Genomic DNA, 18,880 nt, shown 5'->3' with positions numbered 1-18,880 from the left:
CCAAGGGAGGGGGGATGAAGCAGGAGCCATGCTTGAATTACGTTGCTGAGAAAAAGCACTGTTGGGCCACATCCATATTACTTAGTTACTCTGAAAATGATAGACTATGCATATATGTTAACATACTCTGTCCAAACATAAGTGTTTGGAAATTGCTGTCTATAGTAAGCTGTACACTCAAACATGGAAAAGGGATTAGTCAGAGAACCTGGGTACTTGCTAGTACCGAGACACCAGTGATGTGGGGTGGGAAATTGTCCACAGAGGCATACCTATGGGTTGACTAGGTTGGCCCCCACCAAGTGTGTAACCCCGGGGGCAGGGGCGCAAAAATTGTGCCTCTCCACTCACATTTGTTTTGTCAGATTTGTGTTCCTTTTTGTTCATGTCATTGGGGGGGGGGGGAGGCTTGTCCCTTCTAAAGACAGCTGTCTTGTGTGCTTAAAATAACTGATAGGGAAAACCCTGCAGTTCATTAGCCATGTATTCTCTTTTTTAAAAAGTTGCATCAATATTTTATAATGGAGAAAGACACAATAGAAACCAAAATTGGAATTGTTCTATGTTCAGTTTACCCTGTATTGGAATGACTCTTACATATGTGTGGTCATTAACTGAAGCAGAATATTTCAGTGGGTTTTGAAATCATGGTGGTGATTCAGTTCTTTCTCCCACTTCTCTCCCACCCCCACCCCAATATTTGTAAAGGAAAGGGTTAACAGGATAAGTAACAGAGCCTCTGAGAGAGCATAGGAATTGTGATCTTAGTCATTTGTGGTTTAGGAAAAAGAGCTTGTGGGCAGTCTCTGAAAGTGCTTTTATACAAGCTGTTAGTGCTGGCAGGAGTTAATGGTAAGAGGATGAGGAGACAAGCGAGAGAAAAGGCAGTAGATGCTTTAATGAAGCTGATTAGTGTCCTTCCTGATGAAAGTAGCAATTCAGCCTTCTCTGTTCGTTTTCTTTTTAATTACCCCATCTAATTATTTAGATAAGACGGCTTCCTACAAAATCCTGTGCTCCATATTTGAATGTAATAGTATTCTTTCAAAAGAAAGAAAAGGAGGAAAAGGGGGAGTGACACCCATCTACTCATAAACAGGCAGACCATGTGTTTCTCTTGTCCTGGTTGGATGAACAAATCTTCTTTATGTGCATTGCTGCTTGCCCTGTTGCCTAGACGATAACTTGCTCTCACTGAAGATGTCTGGCTCTCGTAAAGAGTTCGACGTGAAGCAGATTTTAAAAATCAGATGGAGGTGGTTTGGGCACCAGCAATCTACTCCTAAACCTAGCATTGACTGCCAGCCAGGAGACTTCTGGGACAGAGGACATAATGCAACTACTGGTGGGATAAAGTTCCTGAATCCGGGCACCCTACCACTGCCTTTTACATCAATTGGTTTTCCGAAGTCCAACCAACAGGCTTTCCAGAATTCACCTTCTTGGCCAATGGCATCCAGCTCTGAAGTGCCTACATTTGAGATCACCGCAGAGGACTGTGAAGGTGCACATTGGCTTGAAAGACCATATGCTGAAGACGGAGCTAGTGAAGAAGAAAATGTATCTGACAGCAGTTCATGCAGGTTGTTACTTCCTTATTGTGAGAAATTAGTTGTGCCCTATATTTATATGCATAAAATGGGGGAGGGGGACACCTTCCACTGTGGTGCTGTAAAAATACTTAACCATGGTGCAGCCAAGGAACTGGAATTCTAACTATTTTGCAGTGTATATATAATGTTTCTTTCACTGGTACTGGAAACCTGTATCAAAAGTATTTCTAAAGAGGCTGGAGATGGAATTTGCATTCTGTAGCAGCTACATTTTCAAGGCTCTGAAGAAGGGTTGATGGAACTAGGAGGCAGATATTTTAGCTGTAATCTCTAGGTATGTTCTGCATTCTAATGTGTTACCTTGACCTATTTTTTTCTGGAAATTACTACTTGTGTTCTGAACATGAGGCAGAAACAGAGTAATATTCAAGGTTAGTTTTTGAGGCTGTTTGAACCAGTCTAGCCGAAAAAAGGTTGGGTGTCATACTGTAGAGAATATATGACTGGGGTTGCATTTATGGTCAAATTAAAATAATATTTTGCCATAACATTATGCTAGTTGAACATTTTAGGTATTTTGTGGTATTTGAGACAGCAATCCTATATACACTTACCTGAGAGTAAATCCAATTGAACTTACTGAGAAGACATATATTTGATTGCTCTGTAATAATTTACCCTACTGTGTTTATTTTCCAGTAGAATTTTTTAAATAGCAATTTTATTTTGGGGGGAGGTGTCAAGTTTTCTTTTATCTTCTTTAATTTATTCAGATGTATACTACAGAAGTGGTGCTTTTAAAATGTATTTTGCTACTTTGCACTTTGTAATGTTGTGTATTGGTGAAGCTAGTTGCTGATTGATCCCTCCAGTCAAAGTGTATTTGATTTTTTTGCACTGAGAAGAAATCATATTTCAGAAGGGTAGGAGAGTTGGAAGGAAAAACACAAATTTGACTTATTTTTCAATGCATTTTTTAAGAAGTGCCATGTGGAAAAATTGTATGGAAGCTGAAGGTTTAAATCCAAAATGTTTGAAAAAGTAACTAGGTAAATAATAAAAGTAGATGGCTAGAGTAATATTTGTACCTCAGGCTACATGGACTGATTTTAGTGTTAAAAAAAACATCTGTTCAGTGTTTGTACAAAGACATTACTGTTAGTACACAAATTATTTGCAAGGTGTCAAATGAATTATGTAAAAGAAAGGTCCCATTCTTGCAGAGATGTTTATCTGGAGTACAAAGTAGCACAGAACAGCAATTCTGGTTTCTTGGTGATCATCATTAAAGTGGTCCGGGGGCTGGTTAAATAATAAATGTAGAAGAAAACATTAGCATCTCTCCAGATACAGCATCCCCAGATAATAGAGATACTGTCTCCCCACCACCTCCATTTGCACTTGCAAACATGCTAATGTATATGCAGGTTAATGGGCATGATCCAATCCCATGTTTGCATGCAATGGAAGATGACTGTAGAGAAGTGCAAAGTCTGGAGGTCAAGGGTACATGCCATTTATTCATCCAGCCCTTTGTAGCTGTGTGAAGTTACAAAACAACACCAGGCATGCTACAATAAAGTGCTATACACTTTCCAACAAGGTGTCAATCCATTCTTGCAGTTCTCCCCTTACGGCTGCCAGCTCCCAGCCCAGGCATGCATTTTTGCCAATAATCACAACATGCTCAGTGTCCAGCTGCATCAACTTGATTAGGAGTAAGAGGGCCTATTGTGTGAGATGTGGCCAGCACGTGTGTCTCTGACCCTACAGGATTTATCACTTTAGCTAAGAAGAGGTGGAAAGGTCTGGTAGAACAATGCACTCAGGTCTTAAGTCTGCTGAAGGTTGGGTCCAGAGTGGTCAAAGCATTCTGGTTCAAAAGGCTTCCTTCTCCACTATTCTGGCTGCTTAGATTGCCTGCCTAGTTAGGACTTTTTGGGATTCCCCCCTTGTGATGCCACCTTCTTGCATGAAATCCATTGGCATGGGGAACAGCATGTAAGTAGACATTCATCTCTCTGTTTATAAAGGCTGGAGTGTTGCCAGTATTTAGTATTTTTTCCCCTTCATCTTTTTTAAATTTTACTTATTTTACAATGAGAATTTTGGTTGTGTTTTCTTGTAAAACAAGGCATAGCTTTCTTCATTAGAAATATTTTCTGATGTCAAAAACTTTATCAAAATCTTTTGCTTCATAACTTTTACTTAAGATATGAGTAGTGAAAGATGAATAAAAAAAACAACAATGCACACCTATGTCTTTCATTAGCATTTAAATCTCCTTTCTCCTATGGATCTAATGAAATGTAGACTTTTCCTGTGGAATTCCATTTGTAGTGTTACAATTGATAGGGACCTAAGACATACCAGAAATTGCCTAGACTTCTGGAGTTGGACTGCAGAATTACTGTAGTATCTTAACAACAGAGATGCTTGCAGTTCAGAAACAGCTAAAGCTGGTAGCTGAAGCATTCATGTAAATAAAAGTTGTGATGATGGTGTCAATGTGTACTACTATTTGTTCTGGGGATAATTAAATTACCTGCCATGTTGCTGGAAATAGAACCTAACATTGGCGTAGAAGGTTGTCTTTAGCAATCTCTCCTGGGTGCTATTTCTTTAAAAATGTAAAATTATGGATGTAAAATTTAGCCAAAGGTGCTGTCTACACCTTAGTGTTCAGTTGTAGGTTATGCACATACTTGAAAATGGTTGAAATGATTTAGTTGCTTTATAGTGATGTATTTTCTGTTTGTTTGTTTGTTTGCTTGCTTGCTTTTTTAAAAATTTGAGTGGCTCTAAATTATCTTATAGATATGAATTGCAAAAGTCTCCGAACAAGGTTAGGCTTGGAGAAACCAATTTTTCTCCGGTTTATGTCACTTTCTCATGTATTCACCCAGAAGTCCATTCTATCTTGTTTCTGCATTAATCTCATGCACAAAATTGCACCTTGAAGTACATTTCTACATTAATTTTCTACCAAAATATGTATGTTTTTAATCTGTTCTGATTTTAGCTGAGAACTGTACTAGAACATTTGGGAAGTGGGAAATACAGTGGATAGCCAAGTTTGATGTATAGGAGGTGCAATTTCTAGTTGAATTTGTAAAGATCAAGTTACTCAAGTATCCCTAAACTAATTTGGCAAAAATAATAAAAATTACATGCCACTTTGAGATCTTGCATACTGTATATGGTTATAAATAAACCTGTAGTGAAGTGACAGTTGCACTCTCTTACATTCGTTTATACTTCAACTGCACTGTGTGTTGTCAGAAAAGATGTTTCTCAAGCATCTTTTTTTCAAGATCTTGTATATGTGCTTTATGTGGGTGTGGGTACTTTATTTGACCCCCTTGGTTGTTGTTTGCAAGGACAGAAGATAAGAAGTAGAAGGGCTCTTGTGACCATACCATGCTTTTCTTCTTTAAATTAGCAGGATTTGACAGTAGTGTGTTTGTAACAGATTTTAAGTGTTCTTGAACAACAGACTTCACACAAGACTGTGGGTGATTTCATTAAATTGTATATTTAAATCACCTAGCAAGTTTACTCTTATATTCACCACCAAGTGGACCAGCTGCTTGTGGTTTATCAACTAAAATTCATGTCCTTTTGAAAGAGTCCTTTGAAAAGTCTTTGCACTTGAAACATGTTAGGATGAAAATATAAAATTTTATTAATATTTTTATGTGCACCTTCACTCTTGCAGTAGATTTAGGCTGCAACCTTATACACAAGTACTAGAGAGTATGACCTATTGGACTTAAAGGTAAAGGTACCCCTGACCGTTTGGTCCAGTCGTGGACGACTCTGGGGTTGCGGCGCTCATCTCGCTCTATAGGCCAAGGGAGCCAGTGTTTGTCTGCAGACAGCTTCCGGGTCATGTGGCCAGCATGACTAAGCCGCTTCTGGCTAACCAGAGCAGCGCATGGAAACACCGTTTACCTTCCCGCTGGGGTGGTACCTATTTAGCTACTTGCACTTTGATGTGCTTTCGAACTGCTAGGTTGGCAGGAGCTGGGGCAGAGCAACGGGAGCTCACCCTGTTGCGGGGATTCGAACTGCCGACTTTCTGATTGGCAAGCCCTAGGCTCTGTGGTTTAGACCACAGCTACACCTGCGTCCCTTTCTATTGAACTTAGTTGGGATTAATTTTGAGTAGATATGCGCAGAAACGTGCTGTCAAAGATAGTTACAGAAGAAATACGACATTTTGTGTAATGAACACAGTTGTTCAATTGTTGCAGGGGAACTGGGCATATTTCCTCAGTATATCGTAAGCATATGACACTAGAATTCAAACTGAAACACTTTGATCTGAAAAAGATGTAACTTCCCCACCCATCTCAGTTGACAGAATTCAGATTTTGCATGGTATTGGAAAGTGACTAGAGAGGTTTTACTCCCTCTCATTATTCTAGAACCCAGGGTCATTCAATAAAGTGGAGAGATGTTAGATTCAGGGCAGACAAAAAGAAGTACTTCACACAGGGCATTAAACAAGAGGTACAGAACTATTAGTCCTCCAGATGTTTCTGAATGACACTTATCATCCCTGACTGCTGGCTATGCTGCCTGTGACTGATGGGAGTTGTAGTTCAAAACATCTCGAAGACATCAGGTTCAGAAAGGCTGAATTAGCCTTAGCCCCCATGAATTTGTCTCTTGGTGACTACTAGTCCTGATGGCATCCTGGATCAAAGGCAGCATGCAGCTGAATACCAGTTGCTGGGGTCCAACAATGGAGGAGTGTGACTGTGGTGATGTACTGACTGTGCTGATGTCCTGCTTTCATTAGCTACTATGGAAACAAATGCTGGACTAGGGTCTAATCTATCCGGTCTCCTCTTTTATGTTCAGGTTAGTGATGTGAATGTTGGGAAGAACATAGTTGCTCATGTCTATGTCATCTAGTAAATGCTACCTTGGAGTCCCATCAGCATAGTTGTACTACACACACACACACACACACACACACACACACACACCTGCACTCACCATATCACAGAACGACAAACCATAGTTTGGCATTAAGGGATTGAGCCCTGTGCTTGTATACTTTCTCCTCCTTCCTTCGGATGCTCTGCTTAATTATTTAGTTCCTGGCTTGCAGCTAACCATCATTTGCTGTTGCAGCCAAGCACCAAAACTACATTTTGATCCTGGCTTTCAGTCTTCTTTGACAAGCGTAAACCACAGCCTTCCTGTTCAGATGCATTGGCAAACAGATTTGCTGCAAATCAGAAGTTTACTAATTTCATGTATTCCCCCTGTACAAAATTGGCAAACACCAGCATGACTAACTTGGCTTCCTATAGCATCACACTGGCATTTTGTGAACTTTTTTTGCTGTTTAAAACAGTGTACATAAGCTGTTTCTCTTCTCCAGTGCTAAAGCATACAATTGATTAGATATGCTTTGGTGCAAACAGAATCCTCGTTTAGCAAGACTACCTTCTTCCACTGCAGACGGAGAGAACATTGCATCGTTGATGCTGGATCAGCTCTCGTGCCAATTGTAGCACTAATTGAAAAATGTGGGCTTGTAGAAATTGTCTGGTATGACCCTCCTTTGTCATATCATTGACCTTTTTATTGTTACTTTGTAAAATATCAGGCCTGCAGTTGCCTTATTCAAATATCAAGAAAATTTGAGTATCCTGATGTGAACCATGGTATTATTTCCACCTTTACACACAGGTATTAAGGCTGTCATAGAACCATAAAGGCTTATATTACCATGTTCCTAATTGTGGTTGCCTTGCTAACTATAGCCAAACACTGGAGTACATTAGCAGGCAATTTAATCACAAGTTAAATCAGTTATCCCATATACAGGTAATTTAATGATGGAATGGACTACCCAGATAAGGAACTTAGCCTTGATAGAAAGTATAACACACACAAAATGGTGCTCTGCAGACTGGGAAAGTTTATTTAACTTGGTGAAGCTTGATAGCTTATGTGACTATGAAGAAATATGATTTTTGTCTGCCTGGCTCCCATGGTTGCATGTGGAAAAGTACTCTGGGTTGATTTTTAATCTTTTATTTCATTGATGGCTGACCTGTCTGGGGTGTGTGTGTGGAGGTTGTACAAAGGGGGCTTGTTTCCTTCTTCTTGCTTTATTTACCTTGTGTTCTTTCTGTATTCTGTGAAAACAATTTAAAAATGCAGTTTGCGCCTGCAAAATATTCAGTGTGGACATGCTGCTTCATCAGTGCATGTCCCATAATATCCTGCTGAAATCCACAAATGTTCTCTGTGTGTCTTTCCTGCTTTTGTTGTGTTTTAGTGCTTCTCCAGACGCCAATAATGTGAAAACACTGGGGATGCATTGCATAACAAGTAATAAAACTAAATGATGTGTAGGTAGTCCTGTATAACTCCACCACTGATGCACTGTTATTGTGTGAATGACAGCTTGCAGAATAAACCCACACTCATTGGGGGGGAAGGGACATGACTCTTCTCTATTGTGGACTCTGTTAGAAGTGGATGATGGCCCTTCTCTCAAGCATGTATATAGTCATCACTCATTTGAAGGCATAGGTGGGATGGCATCGACCCTTAGCTTCTTCCAGTCAGCAGTGTGTGTGGTTTTTTTACTCCATGGGAGGAGGCAAAGATGCCCTGCTTTCACAAACATACTGCCTGCAGCCTTGGCTGTAGCTGAGCCCCCTGCTGCTCTGCTTCTCGCTGGCGTGGGAAGACATGCTAGAGGTCACTGCTGCTTTCTTTCTACCATCCATCTATATATCTTCTTAATAGGCTGTTAATTTTGAAACCTAATTATGATCACATAATTGCCAGTGGCATTAATTGCATCTTTGCTGAACAATTAACCACTTTTCCTGGCATAAGATGTTCATTAGCATGGTGCTCCAGTTGCCTTCAGAGAGATGGCTGGAGCTCATAAAATGATGCTTGGACTTTAGTATCTCTTTGGATGTGTGTGCAGGAGAGTGTTTTTGTTTTGCGTACACTTAGCAGCAAAACTGTAAATAAAATAAACTGCACTGTAAAGAAGTCTTTGTTAGCTAGTCTGACTTCTTTGGTATACTGTTCTATAAAAATACTGTCATGTACTTTTAAACCATTTCCACAGATACAGCTAGTTTTATATTGATATAGAGAAAAAAGTTCAATGGGAAAACAAAATTGCATTGGAAATGCAAGGGAATGCAAAAGGCATTAAAATATATATGTATTTTGTTGACCTGTTACTTAGTTCATGACTTGTGGTTATTCTACATTGTATGGTTGCTTTAACTGAGTAGCACTTGAAAGTGGAAACTGAATAATACAAATGGAATACAAAGGCAGTTTGCAGTGTAGAACAAACTGGCATGCCTTTGTTGGTGGGAATGCAATGATTAAATACTGTAAGAATTATAACTTTTAAAAAAATTCCTCATGATATGTGCCATTAGTATCCAATCTTTTGTCAGTCACAGCAAGTCTTATATGGAAGAAGCTGTTAGAGGTTCTGCAGTTTGTCAAAAATACCTACAAATGAATTAGTCTGTTATTTTCTGAAATGCATAATACAAACATCTTTTATCTCAGGCTGTGAATATGAGTTTAAAATATGTATCTTTTGTGCTTCCAGGACTTCTAGTAGCAGCCAGACCCTGTCATCGTGTCATACGATGGAGCCTTGTACATCCGATGAATTTTTCCAGGCTCTTAACCATGCAGAGCAAACCTTTAAAAAGATGGAAAACTACCTGAGACACAAACAGTTATGTGATGTAGTATTAGTTGCTGGTGACCGTCGGATTCCAGCACACAGGTAAATATGCAATTAGACTTTTCTTAAGTTATAACAAACTTCCCAAATTGACTGTTTGAAAAAGTTCCATAACTAGTCCACTTGCAATATGTTCATGTGGTGATTTGCAGTGGCAAAAGCAGCAATGGCCTGCAAGGCCTTGTCATGGCTGTGGCAGTAGCGGCAGCCTGTGAGGCCTTGTGGTGGCGTCAGGAGACAGTGGCAGAAGCAGAGGTGACCTGCAAGGCCTTGCTGAGGCAGGCTGCCACAGCTTCTGCCACTGCCTCCCACTGCTGCCAGGAGGACTTGCAGGCTGCCGCCACTTCTTGCCACCACGGTGAGGCCTCGCAAGCCTCACTGCTTGTGTCGCCACGAGGCCACGCAGGCCACCACTACTATTGCTGCTATCTCTCGTTTTCGCCGTAAGGCCTCGCAGAATGCCGCTACTGCTGTCACCTGTAGTCACAGTCACGAGTCTCTGCAGGCCTCTGCTGTGAGTCCCTGCAGGCCACCACTGCTTCTGCTGTGATTTTGCATTGCCGCCGCGAGGCCTTGCAGTCCGCTGTTGCTGCTATCATTCCCTGTCACTACCATGAAGCTTTGCAGTCCCAGATTATTTGTATTCACTATGTCTCATCGCTGTACTTTGGATTGTCCTGAATACCACCATTTGGTAGCCAAGCCCAAAACCAAAAGTCCTATTGGGTTGCATTTTGGCTTGCCTGCTGATGAAACTGTTTGTGATGATTTATAATATTGTCATTTATCTGTTTTAGTCCCCTAAGTACTAGCAGTTGCCAGGACATTTCGCCTCTGTATACTTCCATCCTTATTTCTAACATTGTGGTAGGTTGCAGTGTTTAGCTGGTGATATTGTGAGGTGATAACATTGCACTGTTGCTGGTGATAACACTGCAAAGTTTAGCTGGTGATATTGTGAGGTTTAGACGCTGATAACATTGCAGTTTTTAGCTGATGAGTTATCATGATGTTTAGCTGGTGAGTTACCACGATGTTGAAAACCAGATGTTGCCTAGCCCTTACACACATTGTAATTTGCGATATATTTCCAGCTCAAATATTATGAAACAGTTATCGTGATGTGAACTTCAAACTGGTTTTGGATGATATATTGATATACTGTATTGCCCAGTCCTAGCACCCATTGAACTGCATTTCGCCAAAAAGTTCTCATTTTTATCTCCAAATTCATATTAGCTTTAAGTGGTATTTCTTATTGGGCAGTGAAGTTGTAAAGCACCAAAGAGAAACATATTGAGAAGTAGATGATATCATAGTTTGTCAAGTTTAAAATGCTTTCAAAAATGACATTAATGTGAATGTCATTTTCACATCTTTTGTTTCATATGGTTACAGATTAGTGTTGTCTTCTGTCTCGGACTACTTTGCCGCCATGTTTACTAATGATGTAAGAGAGGCAAGACAAGAAGAAATCAAAATGGAAGGTGTTGAGCCAAATGCACTATGGGCTTTGGTGCAATATGCATATACAGGTAATGAAAGTGGCTGGCAAAATTGTCTAATGTATGTACATTTGTTTATTTTATTAGCTTTCTCACCTGCTGTGAAGGGAAGGGGCTGTTTACTCAAATATCAACAAAACCCAACTCCTGATACAGTGGCTCCCCCAAATCTGTACTGTCTCATTTATTTCCTCTTAACCTACCAATAATCTGGTAACTGGGGTACAGGCTACAAAGCCAACCAAATATAGATGTTTATTCTGTTTTGCGGTACAGCATTGGTGTTTATTGTTAACCATGCTGATAACTTCAGTTATTAGCAGTGTGAAAGTATAAGTAAACATATAAATAGGGAAGACGGCAAAAACTCCTTTTTATGGCCCAGGAAAGGATTTGAGTGAAAAGATCTTCCTTTTGGCCTGTCTGAGCCAGTCTCATCCCTGTACCAGCCAGGGACACAGCTCAGACCTGTAGCTGGAAACCAGGCAGCGAAAATGGCAACACAGCTTCTTCCCTCTATGTACCTCCAACCTCATGAACACAAAGTTGTCCTTGCTGGAGGCTAGGAGTCTAGCTTATGAGAAAAGACTAGTGCATTTGGGGTTTCTTCATTTAGAAAAAATATGACTTAGGAGGACATAATAGATAGAGGTTTGTTAAATTTTGAATGGTGTGGAGAGATTGGGTTGGATGAAGACTAACTAATTTGCACTTCCACTAAATTCCTATTGAAATCAATATAACTGGTCATGACTAACTTTCCCATTGATTTCACCCAAGTTCCTGGGCACAAGATGTTGGACATAACATTATGATGGTTGACTGGGAACAGTTATGGACCACTGGTATGAAATTTACGGCATGTAATGCCTTAAAGGAGAATTTAATGAAAATGATTTATAGGTGGTACATAACACCAGTCAAGCTGGCAAAAATCTATCATTTGCCCGATAACAAATGCTGGAAATGTAAAGAAACGGAAGGTACCTTCTTTCACCTTTGGTGGACGTGCCCAAGGATTAAGACCTTCTGGGAAATGATATATAATGAAATGAAAAAGGTATTTAAATATACCTTTCTGAAGAAACCAGAGGCCTTTCTCCTGGGCATGGTCGGCCAATTGGTGTTAAAGAAAGATAGAACTTTTTTTATGTACGCCACAACAGCAGCAAGAATACTCATCGCAAAGTATTGGAAGACACAAGAGCTACCCACTCGGGAAGAATGGCAGATGAAGCTGATGGACTATATGGAAATGGAGGAATTGACTGGCAGAATCCGAGACCAGGGAGAAGAGTCGATGGAGGAAGATTGGAAAAAATTTAAAGTATATTTACAGAAATATTGCAAAATTAATGAATGTTAGAAGAATATTGGAATGAAGTTACATGGTTTTAGCAGAAGTGTTATTAAGAACTATATGAATATTAACTGTTAATGCGCTAAAGTGGAAAATTTAAAGTTAAATTGTATTAGGATAAATTATAGAACAAAAATTGAAGAAGAGGGAAAGGATTTGTTGAACCAGCTAATTTGAACTAGAATACAAAAAAGGAGGTGTGAGGAAGTCGAGGAAACAAGCAAATGAAAGATATAGATACGAAACTTGGATGTGTGTTTAAATGTTTTTGTTTTTTCTTTTGTTGTATTGTTGTAATGTATCTTTTTTATTGTTGATGTATTGTCTGTTGAATCTGTGTATTGTTTTTCTCTACCTTTTTTTCTTTTTATAACTATAAAAAATCTAATAAATATTATTTTAAAAAAAAAAAGATTTCACCCAAGTTCCACTAACTTAGTCTGGGTCCACTCCAGAGAGCTTTCTCTTCCCTCCCTTAGATTGGTTTGATCTAGCAGAGTTGCTCTTGTAATATTATTATTTCCTAAATACCTTAAACTTCTTTCGGACTCTTCTAGGTCGCCTTGAATTAAAAGAAGATAATATTGAGTGCCTGTTATCTACAGCATGTATTCTTCAGCTCTCTCAGGTTGTAGAAGCTTGCTGTAAATTTTTAATGAAGCAGCTTCATCCATCAAATTGCCTTGGAATCCGGTCCTTTGCAGATGCACAGGGTTGCACGGATTTGCACAAAGTAGCCCACAATTACACCATGGTAAGTTGTTTATGTGTGCATCTACTGTCTGTTTATTAAGGAACATTGCTTTAAGGCGATCATTCTGTCAGAGCAAGTATTTTGGCTTGCCAGACCGAATGATCCCCCCTCCCCCCCCCACTGTTCTGCAAGTTCTTTGACTCACAAAAACCAATTTCAGTGGTTGCAGGGGGAGAAAAGGGACAGAAAGTCCCACTGCTCAAGCAGAAATTCTTGTGCAGGGCTTCCATTGGTGGGACCCATTGAATTCTGCCCTCTGGATTTATTTTATTTTACAGGGATCTAGGGAAGAGAATAACAATGTTTTGGGTACTGCAGAATATGTCCCCCGAATAGCTGGCATGGCTTATGGATAAGATAGTGAGCTGGAAACTCACGGTTCACGTAATCTCTGCTGTCAAGTGATTTGCTTTGGGCAAGCTGCTCCGTGTCTGACATGAAAAAGAAATTTCCCTACCCTAGGGGACTGTTGATTGCTGGGATAATGATATTTGTGGTGATTATATCTGAAGTGCTTTTAGCACTTAGAAAGAGCACTCCTATATACACACACACTTGGGATGGGTCAGTCAGTTCTGACATTCGTTTGGTATTTTCTGTTCCACTTTCATCTGGTATTTTCCTTTCTGATGCAATTGGTTTAGCACACTCACTGGCAAAGCAATCCAAAGTTTCAGTTGCTGTCGCTGAAGCTTTCTGGAGCTAAGTTGCTCATTGAAGCAGCAGTGGAAGGCTGGGCAAAGGGACGATCCTTGCACCAGCAGTTGGTCTTGCAATGAGTCTGTGCTAGGTGTGAGAGCAGCTCAGATCAAGTGGATTCGAGGCCAGCTCAGTTCCACTTTCAGAATGCCCCGTTTTGGGACTTTCTGTCAGCAGGGATACTGCTGGCAGACCATCCACCTTCCTGCACTTTCAGGCAGAAGGGAAAGGTCTGGGCCAGTGGAGTGGTAGGAGGCTGGCAGAAGCAAGCAGAGGAATGCCACTGCTCAATCCAACCCCGCCCCCCAGCCTGATATGTGTATGGGGGTTTGATTGTAATCTAAATAATTAATATTTTTCAGCTGATTTATTGATATATAAACTTTTGATGTTCTTGTTTTTAAAATGTTTCAAATACGTTATATTTTATTTTTGTTGTATTTTTTTTTTTTACTAGTTCTCTTTTTTCCACCCTGCGCTCCTTTGGAATGAAGGGCAAGTTATGTATTTAATAAATTACAGTGGTACCTCGGGTTACATACGCTTCAGGTTACATACGCTTCAGGTTACAGACTCTACTAACCCAGAAATAGTGCTTCAGGTTAAGAACTTTCCTTCAGGATAAGAACAGAAATTGGGCTGCAGCGGCGCGGCGGCAGCAGGAGGCCACATTAGCTAAAGTGGTGCTTCAGGTTAAGAACAGTTTCAGGTTAAGTACGGACCTCTGGAACGAATTAAGTACAGTGGTGCCTCGCAAGACGAAAAGAATCCGTTCCGTGAGTCTCTTCGTCTAGCGGTTTTTTCGTCTTGCGAAGCAACCCCATTAGCGGATTAGCGCTATTAGCGGTTTAGCGGCTATTAGCTGCTATTAAAGGCTTAAGGGATTAGCGGATTAGCTGCTAAAAGGCTATTAGCAGCTTAGTGCCTTAGAAAAAGGGGGTGGGGAGCGGAAAAAAATCGCAACAACTCGCAAGACATTTTCGTCTTGCGAGGCAAGCCCATAGGAAATTCGTTTTGCGAAGCACCTCCAAAACGGAAAACCCTTTCGTCTAGCGGGTTTTCCGTCTTGCGAGGCATTCGTCTTGCGGGGCACCACTGTACTTAACTTGAGGTACCACTGTATATCAGTATACAGTGGTACCTCTGATCGCAAACTGGATCCGTTCAGGAGCCCCGTCCGCAACCTGAGCAGAACGCAACCCACGTTTGCTCAGGTTGCGATTCGCCGCTTCTGCGCATGCGTGTGACATCATTTGAGCGTCTGCGCGAGCGGCGAAACCCGGAAGTGACCCGTTCCATTACTTCTGGGTCACCGCGGGACGCAACCTGACAACGCTCAATCTGAAGCATCTTTAACCCGAGGTATGACTGTATTCAGAACAACTTGGCAGGTGTGTGGTACAGAGATAAACTGATCTCTGTGTTCTACCACTCACCTGCCATCTTGCTCTCAAGTTGGGTTACTTTTGCAAAATATGAAATTGGTCCTCAGTGCTTCCACAGATTCGTAGATATATGGTGAACTGTTGTAATGTGTAAAGTACATGCTCTGAGCATCTATACAAGAGAGCTTAGTGGTGCCTGGTATTCAGAAGTATGTATCCTATTTGGCTATAATAGCTAGTTGCCATTGGTCGACCCTTTCTTCACGAATGTCTCTAATCCCTTTTGAAACCAGCAGCCGTCCTTGCATCTTCTGGCAGGGAATTCCATAAATCAATCATCTTATGCAAGTAAGTACTTTCTTTTGTCTGCCCTGACCTGTTGCCAGTCAATTTCATTGGGGTAATCCAATGCAGGTCTAGTACTTTGCACTTGATCCTTCACCTTTACTTGCCCACATAATAATAAGTAGGTTTGGACAGTTCTCCAGTAGCACACTTTGAGCATAATGTACTCTGGCACAGTTTCAGAGTACAAATAACTAAGATTGAACTGATTGGGGGGGAGGGGGACCCTGCTACACTTCCTGTGCATGTGTCAATAGGTCAAGAGAGTAGACAGTACTCTGTTGAGCCTATGAGAATAATCCATGCGCAGTATCCGCAGTAGACTAGTTTGTTTCCTTTCCATCTGTCTGAGTTCTGCCTAGAATAATGTGAGACTCAAACTGTTAAAGAATTGTTCCTACTTTTGCTAAAGATTTCATCTCAAGAATTCAGACAGGCAAGGTATATCCTTTCTGTTTTTCCCAATGGTTCGTGATCATTTGCCTTTCTACCTTTTGTATGCTTTTGATGCACCATTTCCTCCTCTGTTAAGAAGCTTTTGAGACGTATTATAAAGCTGTGGCCATTGAAATAGCTACCTTGAAGCTATTGACACTGCAATAAACAGTGACACAATTATAACCTTTAATAGTTTGACAGGAATGAAATTTAAATTAGTTGGATTTTAGAAAGCTATTTTCCAGAGTAATTAGTTGTGCTAGATGAACCCTTCCAAGGGCCTTTTTTAATGTTGTTTAGTTCCAACAGAGACGTGAAATTCAATTTTAGTAATAATGGTTTGAAACGAATGTTGCCATGGAAACAGAATAGAAATCTGTAGTTCAATTGAATGTTCATGTAGGATAAATCCCCTACTAATTTCATTTGCTTAAAAACTGCTTGAAAGCAAGGAAATGTTGGCACTAAAAACAGCAACCATTTTATGTTTATTTTTAAAAGTATTATAATAAGTGTGCAGTGTACCTATACCATTGCTAAAACACTGTACCTTATTAAAAGCAGTTTATTGTGCATTGTGCTTCAAATGGTGGTAAATAGCAGAAAAGGCAAAGTAGGGAGCATTTGTGCATGCTTGCTTCATTTGTTTATTTAAAATATTTACACTCTTGCCTTTCCTCAGCGTCCTTTAAGGAGGGTAATTAGTAAAATACAACTCAATAGAAACAGTACAAAGCTGTGTTTTCAGAGAAATGTTACCCCATGCAGCACCTGTTGAACTCTTATTTCTAGATCCCCTATTCTATTAACCAAGAGCATGTTGTCTTGTCCGGATTAAGTTGTAGTTTTCTTGCTATCATTCAGTCTATTACCAACATCCATACACTGGTTCAGCACTTCCACAGCTTCCCCGGAATGTGATGGAAAGCAGGGAGGGAGGGAGAGATGAGTGTCATCCACACATTGGTGGCACAGATTCCAGACATCTTTATGACATCCCAGCATGGCGGACAAACAAAAACCCTGTGGAACCCCACAGGCCGACAGCCAAGGGGGTGAGCAGGAGTCCCCGCCAGAGCCTCTTTCTGTTGCATCTCCACACTGTTTTGCTTCTTACGAAGGCTTAAAAAATATTAATATATAATGAATGTGAAATATTTATAGTTCCATTTAAACCTGTTTTGGCATTCCAGTTGGCCCTGTTCATATGTAGCCTTATCTAAGGAGCTGTTTACTCCATGTAGGATGTGTAAATATATGCAGTTAAAACATCCAGTCTTATAAAAAGCTCTTTTGTAAGGCTTTTATATGAAACTAGGAGTGGTTCAATAATGCAACTTCACAACTAATTTTAAACGAAAACAACTGTGTGCGGGCCTGCCAAAGATTCAGTTGAAGTATTTCTTGGTTTACGAGATCTTCGAGCAAGTAATCTCAAGAGGACTGATCTAAACTAATAAGCTTTCATTAATGGAACAATGCGTTTAGTGTTTCTTGAAAAGGTTGGCATGGTTTCGTTTCACGTACTAAAGCTTGACATATAAATAAGTGAGACAGATTTCAGTTCTGTGTCACTTCAGTTTACAAGAGGGTGTTGCTCCTGTATTAAAATAATATAATGTTCCTCAATTTTTATACTCTATTCATTGCACTGTTCATTTTAAGCAATAAGGTTTATATCTTTATTATATTGTTAGAAGCCCAAGTGCAGAATGTGATGTGTTGTACAAAATTCAGTGTTCCACATTTTAGCCCTTATGGTGGCCAATAGGAGCTTGAAGTATATGAGATAGTTGATTTTACTTGCAATGTTTTTGCAGATTTTCTGCAGGTGTGTTGGGAAATGGAGCTTGGGCTGAAGTCATCTATCTATACTCACTTGCTAGGGAGTAACCCCATTGAACATAATAGGAATTGACTTCTAAGTAAATATGCATAGATTGCATTGCAAGAGGGAAATTGATGACAGTAAACGGGAGGCATGAATTCATTCAAACCAAGTGCAGTCACTAAGTGCTAGGGTGTAGGAGCTGATCTGCAAGACCTAATCCTAGTAACTCTCATTCCCTTCAAAGCTCAGCATATTCTGCTTGTCTTCAGGCAGATCAGGGTTATGGTTCTGCCTTAGCTTAGCAGATCTGGATCTGGTCGGTGCCAGGATAGGTGTACTACATGCATGGCACCATGGGTTCCATGATAGAGTAAAGGTGAGGTATAAATGTGAGAAATAAAATAAATGTTGGGCAGATGGTTAAGTGTCTAGAGCTTTCATCCACATTGTGGTCTTCTCCAAGTATCCAGGATTCCAGTGACAGACTTAATTGTTCGTTTGTGAGGTCAGTGATGTATGATGCATCCTGGCACAAGTATTTGAGGGCTGTCTCCATGGATACCTTCTGACCCATGCTTTAAGTTCTACACATGTGGTCCTACTAGTTCTGTCATTAGTGGACAAAAGCTATGGCCTTTCTTCTGACAACACCCCATATCTATGAGACTCCCTCCTGCTCAAGATCTAATTTCTCCCCACATTGGATGCATTAGGAATCAACTCAAAATGTATTTATTTTGCCAGGCTTTTGATGGTTACGTGCAAATTGTAATAGAAATGTTTTGACTCTGTTGTTGTTGTTGATTTGTTCATGAATTTTAATTTCTCTCTGTGTGTTTGATTTGAGCGCAAGGAAGCAGTACCACACAAGGGCCTTACCTCTCACCCAGTGACAGCAGCTAGGATAGAAATAGCAGTGCAATGGAAAGAAGATCCCAATCTCCAGAGACATTGTGATATTATACAGACAGACCTGAGGCATAGGAAGCTGCCCTATATCAAGTCTATTTGCCCAAGTAGCCATCTACTCTGACTGGCAAAGGCTTTCTGAGGTTTCAGATAGAAAAGATTTTTCACCATTCACATAACCTGCTACCTGATCCTTTTCCTTTTCTGTTCTGTCATTTCTGTTGTAAGCCTTTGGGTAAGGACTGTCTTATATTTTTAATCTGTGCATTGCAGTTTATAAATGATTAATAATAATATAGTTTAGCTTCTCTTTATGTCAGTTTGTGAACCCTATATATA

The 18,880-nt window shown here is 40.2% G+C and overlaps 1 protein-coding gene and 2 long non-coding RNA genes across 5 annotated transcripts in view; 1 reads left to right on the top strand and 2 right to left on the bottom strand.

Annotated features, from left to right (window-relative positions):
- Positions 1-18,880, bottom strand: part of LOC310657423 — a 290,637-nt gene that overhangs the window by 213,520 nt on the left and 58,237 nt on the right. The gene's annotated exons all lie outside the window — the stretch shown is intronic.
- The window catches only part of KLHL5 (kelch like family member 5), a 47,214-nt gene that overhangs the window by 15,148 nt on the left and 13,186 nt on the right, over positions 1-18,880 (top strand). For 2 of the 3 annotated variants that reach the window (XM_083458201.1, XM_083458202.1), the window contains exons 3-5: positions 9,175-9,357; positions 10,714-10,850; positions 12,738-12,934. In XM_083458201.1, coding sequence (XP_083314327.1) covers positions 9,215-9,357; positions 10,714-10,850; positions 12,738-12,934 — 477 coding nt within the window. In that variant the 5' untranslated portion in view covers positions 9,175-9,214. Of the gene's footprint in view, positions 1-1,097; positions 1,584-9,174; positions 9,358-10,713; positions 10,851-12,737; positions 12,935-18,880 lie in introns of those variants that run through there. The other variant, XM_083458200.1, reaches the window with a different exon arrangement.
- Positions 1-18,880, bottom strand: part of LOC310657408 — a 145,269-nt gene that overhangs the window by 119,612 nt on the left and 6,777 nt on the right. The gene's annotated exons all lie outside the window — the stretch shown is intronic.

The sequence above is a fragment of the Podarcis tiliguerta genome, assembly GCF_965153285.1.
Source record: "Podarcis tiliguerta genome assembly, chromosome: 9".
Taxonomy (NCBI): domain Eukaryota; kingdom Metazoa; phylum Chordata; class Lepidosauria; order Squamata; family Lacertidae; genus Podarcis; species Podarcis tiliguerta.
Note: the sequence above shows the minus strand (reverse complement) of the source record. Positions and strands in the feature narration are given on the sequence as shown.